Raw genomic sequence first — 10,366 nt, 5'->3', positions numbered from 1 at the left:
CCAAAGGACCCTTATATACATTACATTTCTTGAAACTGAAAATCCCCAACATGTTTGCATTTTTTTGTGAGGAATCACACTTGTCCACAGCAGCCTCAAAGGCTTGCATGTCATTGTAATAGTTGATTTCTCTCCAATTATGTCTGATTTCCTTCCACTACCCGCAATGATATAAAAAATCATAGAGGTCTTTATGTACAGCCATTCTGTTTAATATAAATGTCATTATGCCATGCTGCTATTTTTTATACTTAAGAACCGGAACCCCCATCAAAAGCTACTAGCTAGTAGTCAGTTAGCCATTGCTAGGCCCATCTGCTAGTGCCATCTCCCGGCTAGCCGAAGAGGCCCATCAGCCACTCCTTGGGCAACAATACCTATTTTGCCAATTGGCCTGGACCCCCGCCAACCCATCACGACTGGACTACCGACGTAATTCCGCCGAGGGTTTTTTTTCAACTGGCTCCTCCGTCGCGACGTCCCCTTGAATGCCCACCCGCTAGCCTGCTAGTTGCGGCTGGCTAGCTGTCTAGAGCACATCGGACTGTTAGCTTAAGAGTCCCATCGGACAAATTCTTTGGCCACAATACCTATTTTGCCAATTGGCCTGGTTTACCACACGGAGCTCTGCTGATCCGTCTGCTGACGTAACAGCACGAGGGGGCCACAACAGACTTTCTTCCATCGCGACGTCCCTCAAAGGCCCTTCTGCTAGCTTGCTAGCCCCGGCCCGCTAGCTGCCTGAAGCCACTCACCGGACTCCTATGATCACTCGGCTACACATGCCTCTCCCAAACGTAAATATGCCGTGTCTATTGCTGTTTTGGTTAGTAATTATTGCCTTATTTCACTGTAGAGCCTCTAGCCCTGCTAAATACACCTTAGTTAACACTTTAGTTCCACCTACCACACATGCGGTGACATCACCTGGTTTAAATTATATTTCAAGAGACAATATCTCTTTCATCGTCACTCTATGCACAGGTTTACCCCCATTGTATTCACATCCTACCATACCCATGTCAGTACATTATGCCTTGAATCTATTCTACCATGCCCAGAAATCTGCTCCTTTTACTCTCTTTTCTGAACGTACTAGACGACCAGTTCTTATAGCCTTTAGCCGTACCCTTATCCCACTCCTCCTCTGTTCCTCTGGTGATGTGGAGGTTAATCCAGGCCCTGCAGTGCCTAGCTCCACTCCCATTCCCCAGGCACTCTCATTTGTTGACTTCTGTAACCGTAAAAGCCTTGGTTTCATGCATGTTAACATTAGATGCCTCCTCCCTAAGTTTGTTTTATTCACTGCCCTAGCACACTCTGCTAACCCGGATGTCCTAGCCCTGTCTGAATCCTGGTTTAGGAAGACCACCAAAAACCCTGAAATTTCCATCCCTAACAATAACATTTTCCGACAAGATAGAACTGCCAAAACGGGCGGAGTTGCAATCTACTGCAGGGATAGCCTGCAGAGTTCTGTCTTACTATCCAGGTCTGTGCCCAAACAATTTGAGCTTCTACTTTTAAAAATCCACCTCTCCAGAAACAAGTCTCTTACCGTTGCTGCTTGCTATAAACCACCTTCTGCCCCCAGCTGTGCCCTGGAAACCATATGCAAATTGATTGCCTCCATCTATCTTCAGAGCTCGTACTGTTAGGTGACCTAAACTGGGACATGCTTAACACCCCGGCCATCCTACAATCTAAGCTTGATGCTCTCAATCTCACACAAATTATCAATGAACCCACCAGGTACAACCCCAAATCCCTAAACACGGGCACCCTCATAGATATCATCCTAACCAACCTGCCCTCCAAATACACCTCTGCTGTCTTCAACCAGGATCTCAGTAATCACTGCCTCATTGCCTGCATCCGTAATGGGTCTGCGGTCAAGCGATTACCCCTCATCACTGTCAAACGCTCCCTAAAGCACTTCAGCGAGCAGGCCTTTCTAATCGACCTGGCCCGGGTATCCTGGAAGGATATTGACCTCATTCCGTCAGTAGAGGATGCCTGGTTATTCTTTGAAAGTGCTTTCCTCACCATCTTAAGTAAGCCTGCCCTATTCAAAAAAATGTAGAACCAGTAACAGATATAGCCCTTGGTTCACTCCAGGCCTGACTGCCCTTGACCAGCACAAAAACATCCTGTGGCGTACTGCATTAGCATCGAATAGCCCCCGCGATATGCAACTTTTCAGGGAAGTTAGGAACCAATATACACAGGCAGTTAGGAAAGAAAAGGCTAGCTTTTTCAAACAGAAATGTGCATCCTGTAGCACTAACTCCAAAAAGTTCTGGGACACTGTAAAGTCCATGGAGAATAAGAGCACCTCCTCCCAGCTGCCCACTGCACTGAGGCTAGGAAACACTGTCATCACCGATAAATCCGGGATAATTGAGAATTTCAATAAGCATTTTTCTACGGCTGGCCATACTTTCCACCTGGCTACCCCTACCCCAGTCAACCGCCCTGCACCCCTCACTGCAACTTGCCCAAGCCTCCCCCATTTCTCCTTCACCCAAATCCAGATAGCTGATGTTCTGAAAGAGCTGCAAAATCTGGACCCCTACAAATCAGCAGGGCTAGACAATCTGGACCCTCTCTTCCTAAAATTATCAGCCGAAATTGTTGCAACCCCTATTACTAGCTTGTTCAACCTCTCTTTCATATCGTCTGAAATCCCCAAAGATTGGAAAGCTGCCGCGGTCATCCCCCTCTTCAAAGGGGGAGACACTCTAGAACCAAACTGCTACAGACCTATATCTATCCTACCCTGCCTTTCTAAGGTCTTCGAAAGCCAAGTTAACAAACAGATCACCGACCATTTCAAATTCCACCGTACCTTCTTCGCTATGCAATCTGGTTTCAGAGCTGGTCATGGGTGCACCTCAGCCACGCTCAAGGTCCTAAACGATATCATAACCGCCATCGATAAGAGACAATACTGTGCAGCTGTATTCATCGACCTGGCCAAGGCTTTTGACTCGGAGATCGGAGAGGCCTGTTGTCCGGACCTCTGGCTGTCTCTATGGGGGTGCCACAGGGTTCAATCCTCGGGCAGACTCTTTTCTCTGTATACATCAATGATGTCGCTCTTGCTGCTGGTGATTCTCTGATCCACCTCTACGCAGACGACACCATTCTGTATACTTCTGGCCCTTCTTTGGACACTGTTAACTAACCTCCAGGCGAGCTTCAATGCCATACAACACTCCTTCCGTGGCCTCCAACTGCTCTTACATGTAAGTAAAATGAAATGCATGCTCTTCAACCGATCGCTGCCCACACCTACCCATCTGTCCAGCATCACTACTCTTGACGGTTCTGACTTAGAATATGTGGACAACTATAAATACCTAGGTGTCTGGTTAGACTGTAAACTCTCCTTCCAGACTCACATTAAGCATCTCCAATCCAAAATTAAATCAACAATCGGCTTCCTATTTTGCAACAAACATACCCTCGTAAAACTGACTATTCTACCGATCCTTGACTTCGGCGATGTCATTTACAAAATAGCCTCCAACACTCTACTCAGCAAATGATGCAGTCTATCACAGAGCTATCCGTTTTGCCACCAAAGCCCCATATACTACCCACTACTGCGACCTGTATGCTCTCATTGGCTGCAAAAATCACTGAAGCTGGAGACTCATATCTCCCTCACTAGCTTTAAGCACCAGCTGTCAGAGCAGCTCACAGATTACTGCACCTGTACATTGCCAAACTGTAAATAGCCCATCCAACTACCTCATCACCATATTGTTATTTATTTTGCTCTTTTGCACCCCAGTACCGCTACTTGCACACTCATCTTCTGCACATCTATCACCCCAGTGTTTAATTTGCCATACTGTAATAATTTCACCACTGTGGCCTACTTACTGCCTCAGTACGGTCTGTATATTTGCATCTTATTAAAGTAATTTATGCGAATAAAATGTTGTTTTGTGGGACTATTCAACAATTCTAAGCCCCTTACATTTACACTGAGCCATAATACTAAAGAGACATGGTGTTTATTCCATCTACTGGGTATGTGTGCCATATTGCCAGGGGTTAGGAATGCGTCAACAAGTTCAGCAATGGACTGTTCATTTCCTGACATAGGCCTACATGTGGTTGACACAGGGAATTTTGAAGAAGCACTGTGGTATATCAACACTTTGGAGGACAAGTGTTTAATATCGAGCATCACTGTCTTGTATTAGGCCTATAGAAAGGATTCTGAGGCCAATCGACAAAATCAGACAGGCATGTGGTGAAGTGGTTGAGTAGCCTGTGTATTCAACCATGCATAAAGTCCAGAGAAGTTCTAACCAACTAAACTCATCTCCACGATTTACGATGGACTGGAGCTCCGACATTACTATTAAATATATTTGTATAAAAACGACGGATTTCAGCACCAAAAGAATATCCCTCATTTACACATGAAATCGATCTGTGTAAATGCCAGCTATTAGTTGACAGCATTAATGAGGGCTATTCTTTGGGTGTTGAAATCTGTAGTTTTTGATAAAAACTATTTTAATGCGATGTCGGAGCTCCAGTCCGCCCTCACTAGTCGCCCCTCAACTTCATCATAACTCACGGAGTTGAGTTTAGTCAGCTAGAGCTGATTCCAATAACCAACTCATCATCAAGCTTTGATGATTTGAATCAACTGTGCAGTGCTAGGGCAAAAAAACTAAACATGCACCCGGGGGGCAGGAGCAAGTTTGGGAAACCTTATAGGCTAGTATCCACCGTGTGACAATGTGCTATCAAGGCAAGCCCTAAAAATGGAGTGCCCTGGGGCTATTTTCGTCAGCTATTTTGTAATAGCTCAGGAGTCGGGACTGGGCATCGTCTGAGTCGATCGTTGAGAGACAATGACGGCCACGTACGGGACACACTTCATTGACTAATGTTAATTGTTAATGATGATGCTCTGAATGCGAAAACAATCATTTCCCTGTCGTCATTATTAAAGATGTCAGACAAAACATATGGCTGAATCAAACTGCGCCTCTGTTGGACTTCAAGCGATAGATTGGGATGTAGGCTATGCGAAATGTTGCGGTTCTCATTGGAATGCGGTCATCTTTGGAATAAACAAACGCATGTGACGCTAAGGCGCATCTGCACTGCTGCCAAGAATAATAAGACTATTTGACTGTGGGGAGTTTTCTTGTCATTGGATTGCTAATAATCCATCCAGTGGGATTATCAAAAACCTATGAAACGACTTGAAGGTCGCCTTCGATTTGAGATGCTGGCGATTAACTGCGCTTTAATTGTAGCGTTCATGCACAGCGGGACAGGTGAGTGGCCATCAATTCATTTGATATGATGGTTAGATTTAGGTTAGATTTTTGGCCATAATATTACTGTCTCTGTTGGCGCTATTGTAACGACGCAGTGGATTATAGGAATGTATCATAACAAATTCCATTGTGGGATGAATTGGGCACACAGTGCCACCAGCTGCGGTTTCGTTATCTGCCTTATCTTTACAGTTATGACTGGAAAAGATCGAAACTCGTTCTTGATAACTCTCAGTAGCCTATCGCCCGGTTTACTCTGATATTATTGAGTTACCTTGGAAGATGCAACCTGAGATACACGTGCGCACATTGCTCCCTTTCCTGCAGGACGCTCTGGAGTGCATTGACACCCTCCCATGGGAAAATAGCCAATATGCAGTTATGAGATCGCTTATTTTATATTTCTTCTGCATTAACTCTCTTCATCTACCCCATATTCAGCCTCCAGGTGTGTAGACCATGCCTGCAGTCCTCCCATGGGCAACCTGGCCAGTGGTAGGACCCTCACCACCCTCTCAGGCTGCTGTGGGAATGGGTCCCACCACTCCCCATGCCCCACTCCCCTCCACACCTGTCCAGATCATCTCCACCCTCCTGCCCACATGGTGGATGATCCCTTCCTGCACCCAGACACCTGGTGGGCCTCGGGCGTGGGCACTGACCAAGCGGAGGAGGTCCGTCTGGACCTGGAGACCCGTTTCTGTCTGACCCACGTGGTGCTGCTGTTCCACTCACCCAGGCCCGCTGCCATGGCCATGGAGCGCTCGCAGGACTTCGGCCGGACGTGGGAAACACTCAAGCTGTTTGCACAGAACTGCAGTCTGGTGTTTGGTCTTCCTGATGACACCAGTCAGCAAGGCTCGCGGTGTACATCCCGGTACTCCAGTGCCAAGCCGTGCAGCAGGGGAGAGGTAAGAGGACAGAGTGTCTCATGCACTTTGTGGGGTAAGACAAAAGCAGAGTTCCAGAAGCACAGTAAACATACAGTATATAGTAGACCTTTATGTTTCTCACAGGTGATATTTCGGACTCTGGGTCCTGGTGGATTAGTTGACCCCTACAGTCCAGAGGGCCTTTCCCAGCTGACCCTCACCAACCTCCGCCTCAGACTTCTCAAGGCTCAGACCTGCCCATTATCTGTGGCACCTTCCACCACTTCTTCCTCCATCAGACTCTTCAAACCTCCTGCGGACCTGAATCTTCCCCTTCTCCCTTCCCCCCAGCCCAGCTCAGAGGCCCCTGCCTCAGCTCCATTTGCCATTTACACTCTCCTGGCTCGGGGGACCTGTCTCTGTCATGGCCATGCAGAACACTGCTTACCCCACAGAGGCAGACAGGACACACTGAAGGACCTGGTGAGTGTGGTCTGCTCAGCCTGTGTGTATCTGTATGCTTTAAAAACCCTTAAGTAGCTATGCTTGTCCTTTATTGCGGATGTTTCAAATCAAATTGTATTTGTCACATGCGGCTAATAGACCTGATGTTTATTGCAGGTGGCTGGCAGGTGTGTGTGCACTCACCACACAGCAGGAGAACACTGTGAAAGGTGTGGCCCACTCTACAATGACCAGACCTGGAAGCCAGCCAATGGCAGCAGTGGGGAGCCACATCCGTGCCATAGTGAGTGCCCTACTAAAAGGGACCAGGCCCTGTTGGGTTGCCAGCTCAAATCAAGCTCATGTTGAGAGATTATAGAAATACTTCAACATTGTTTACATTTCAGTTATTAAAGTTTCATTCAAACATTAACAAAATCTCCTGGAAAAGTTGTAGAACATGCAGGGAGGTCAAGACTCCAAGCTAAACCGGGAGTGTTGGCAACCCTACCGTTGGGTGTCATTAAATAATCTCTTTCCTCCTTACTAACCGCTCCATCCTCTCCCCTGTCCCGTTGTTGTCTCCCTGTGCTCCAGAGTGTGAGTGTCACAGCCATGCAGAGAGCTGTCATTTCTCCAAGAGGGTGTGGCTGTCCTTGGGGGGCACCAGTGGGGGTGTCTGTGACGACTGCCAACACAATACAGCTGGGCGCAGGTGCCAGCGCTGTCGCCACGGTTACCACCGCCAACCAGCCATGCCCCTCAACTCCCCCCACGTCTGCACACGTAAGTCAGGACAACCTACAGACAAGTCAAAGTTAAAGAACGCTACTTGAAACTGAAAACATGTGTATGTTAAAACAGTATCTCCCTCTAGTGGTATGGATTTGTAACAACATATGGGGATAGAGCGAGAGGAAACAAGGGAGAGGGTGTGTGTGTTCTTGCTAAGTCTGTGTGTCTCTGTTTCACTCTTCCGTTAACAGGTTGTTGGTGTGACCCACTGGGCTCATTACCAGCCAGCTCTGGGGAGGAGGGCCGATGGTGCCACCCCAGGAGTGGACAGTGCCATTGCAGACCTGGTGTGGGGGGAACAGGCTGCAACCACTGCCTCCCTGGATACTGGGGCTTTGGGGGAGAGGGGTGCAAACCCTGTGCTTGTCCCCAAAACTGTGACCCCCACACTGGGCTCTGCCTGGACAGGTAAGCCCTAAGCCCATTTCTCACTACTAAATCTAACACTTCATATGTGGCTTTCTTTCCTATTTCCAGTTTCACTCCACAATAACATCTTACCTCTGTATTCTCGTTGTCACTTCATCAGCTATGCAAATAATCAGGTTTTAAATATACCTATGGGAGGCAAGATTCTTGCCATGGACCATGCCTTGACCAATGAGGGTGAGCCAGTGTGGTCAAAGCAACTGGCAGTCTCTGCCCTGCACTACACAGGTGAATAATATTACACACTAGCATTAGAGTCATGCACCACCCACTACTTAATGCTTGCCTTCATGGGTTTGAGTAAACATATTAATGTGCTGCTGACACTGTCTGTGGCTCCTTCCAGGGAAATGCAGTTGTAAGGAGAGAAAGTTGAGGAGTGTCTCAGATCTCTGCAAGACCAAATATGCCTATGGTAAAATATTTCCCAAGGTTCTCACATACTGTACACATCCTACATTCTTTTAAATGTACCCCTCACCTTTTCAGTGATGTATGTCTCCATGTATGTCTGTGGCAGTGATCAAAGCCAGTGTGTTGTCAGCTCATGACAAGGGGAGCTACGCAGAGGTACAGGTCAAAGTTCACAAGGTCCTGCGTTCAGGACAGGTGCCTCTCTCCCAGGGCACCCACAGTGTCTACCCCCTCTCCTGGACAAGCCGGGGGTGCACCTGCCCCATCCTTAATCCAGGTAGCCCAAGTTATACATCACTGAACAGAATATTGTGCGACTATATTCAGTAATGTTCTAAATATCATCCTTATTTTTCCACAAGGTTGGTAGCTACTCTGTTCACTCTGATATGTTCTTCTAAACAGGATGGAGGCTGAACCCTCTCCTCTCCCTCTTCTTCCAGGTGTGGAGTACCTGCTGGCGGGTCCAGAGGAGGTAGAGACAGAGCGGCTGCTGGTTACCATGCAGAGTGTGGTGGTTCCCTGGACCCCTCAACTGGGGACCCACATATCAGAGGGCCTAAGGCAGGGCTGCCCAGAACACCCTCTCCAAACCCATAACAGAGCAATTTGAATGGAAATTTAGGGTTGTATCACTGGTTCAATAGATAATTCAGGAAAGGGACTGAAAGTCAGTGGAAAAGGCTTGACTGAGTGTCTTGACCAATGACTGCTATGGAAAATCTTGCCCAGAAAAGACTACAACCCTGCCATATGACGCAAAGAGGACTGACTGGAATCTTTTGAGCCATTCTTGTGAAGATGATTTTACTTGAGGAAAATACCACACACAAACATAAAAAAAGCATCCTTCTGGAATCCAATGAATGTTTGGGTGGTCATATTTGAGCCATTATTTTCTGCAAGCCAGTGTTAACTATCGGACACAACAAACCCTGGTATACAAGCTTTACAGACTTTGTGTATGTCAAAAGCCATGCCTTTTATAAATGATAACATCAAAATGCCTACTAGGTTCTACAACAGTATATTACATTCCAGTGCTGTCTCTGCTTTTAGTGTACTACATATTTATCAGTATCCAATTCCAATCATTTAGTGTTCCAATTAAAATGCTAAAAATACACCTACTTACTTACTTAAATATTGAGGCACACGAGAGAGTGCACTGGTCTAGTCTGCAGCCTTCTTGGTGGGGGTTTCCCAGGTCAGGCCACACCATCTTCTTTTCTACTGTTCTTCTCCATGCCTCTCTTCAGCGTAGTGCAGTCGCAGGGTGTATGTCTGGTGGTAATCTAAGTCTACACATGTCCCAGCCATTGCCATCTTCTTTTCCACAACAAATAGGGCCTACAAAGTACATCCAAAGATAAACCTGAGAAACTTGTGTTACGAAAATGTAGCTAATATCTTAATCCAAGGCTGTGTGTGTGGTGCAGTTATACCAAAGAATGAACTCAGGATCCCTGAGGAAGAATCACTTTCAAAGCATCATGGGGCAGTCGTAAATATGAATATGTAGCTTCATTTGTGTTTGAAGTATTTAAACATAGAATCAGAGAGGTGTGAAAGAGGAAATGAGACATGGTTCAGTATTAACTTTAATCAGGAGAGGTTAAATGGGAGTAGCAGTCCATTAAGGTTTAAATTACATGTTTTAAAAGCAGGTGAAGGAAGCGCCTTCTTTACTGTGGATGGATACTCAAGCTTTGCACAATTTCATCATTGACTAAATAGTTTTTATACAATGATTGCCTAGCACCTGTCTAGATGATACTGTATATCCTCACCAGCCTTTCTTCATAAGAACAGGAGTTGTTGATAAAAGCAGCCAGCACCAAACATATTTGGCCTTTCAGGACCCTCTAACTAGAAAAGTCATACACTACATACACAAAAGTATGTGCACACCCATTAAAATTAGCAGATTAGGCTATTTCAGTCATACCCTTTGCTGACCGGTGTATAAAATTGAGCACACAGCCATGCAATCTCCATAGACAAATATTGGAATTAGAATGGCGTTACTGAAAAACTCAGTGACTTTCATTGTGGCACCGTCATAGGATGCCACCTTTCCAACAAGTCAGCTCGTCA

General features: G+C 46.4%; 1 protein-coding gene across 3 annotated transcripts; it reads left to right on the top strand.

Moving 5' to 3' along the window:
• Nucleotides 1-4,589: 4,589 nt before the first annotated feature.
• LOC115207627 (netrin-4) lies at nt 4,590-9,395 on the top strand. Of its 3 annotated transcripts, none has more exons than XM_029774905.1 (10): nt 4,590-5,312; nt 5,757-6,226; nt 6,332-6,670; nt 6,809-6,935; nt 7,229-7,417; nt 7,618-7,834; nt 7,956-8,083; nt 8,202-8,270; nt 8,376-8,546; nt 8,675-8,848. In XM_029774905.1, the coding sequence occupies exons 1-10, from the start codon at nt 5,228-5,230 to the stop codon at nt 8,746-8,748; spliced, it is 1,869 nt and encodes a 622-aa protein (XP_029630765.1). In that variant the 5' UTR covers nt 4,590-5,227; the 3' UTR covers nt 8,749-8,848. The 3 variants fall into 3 exon arrangements, with proteins under 3 accessions (XP_029630765.1, XP_029630766.1, XP_029630764.1); XM_029774906.1 differs by having other exon boundaries at nt 4,591-5,312; nt 6,539-6,670; nt 8,713-9,395; XM_029774904.1 differs by having other exon boundaries at nt 4,592-5,312; nt 8,713-9,395.
• The last annotated feature ends 971 nt before the right edge of the window (nt 9,396-10,366 follow it).

The sequence above is a fragment of the Salmo trutta genome, chromosome 14, assembly GCF_901001165.1.
Source record: "Salmo trutta chromosome 14, fSalTru1.1, whole genome shotgun sequence".
Lineage (NCBI taxonomy): Eukaryota > Metazoa > Chordata > Actinopteri > Salmoniformes > Salmonidae > Salmo > Salmo trutta.
This window is presented reverse-complemented; position numbering and strand designations above follow the sequence as displayed.

What these genes read in the sequence shown, in the direction of transcription:
- LOC115207627 (XM_029774904.1), top strand. Translation starts at nt 5,228, where the DNA reads ATGAAACGACTTGAAGGTCGCCTTCGATTTGAGATGCTGGCGATTAAC. An exon ending in AGGACACACTGAAGGACCTG is followed by an intron (nt 6,671 to 6,808) that starts GTGAGTGTGGTC and finishes TGTTTATTGCAG; the next exon opens with GTGGCTGGCAGGTGTGTGTG. An exon ending in CTCTGCCCTGCACTACACAG is followed by an intron (nt 8,084 to 8,201) that starts GTGAATAATATT and finishes GGCTCCTTCCAG; the next exon opens with GGAAATGCAGTTGTAAGGAG.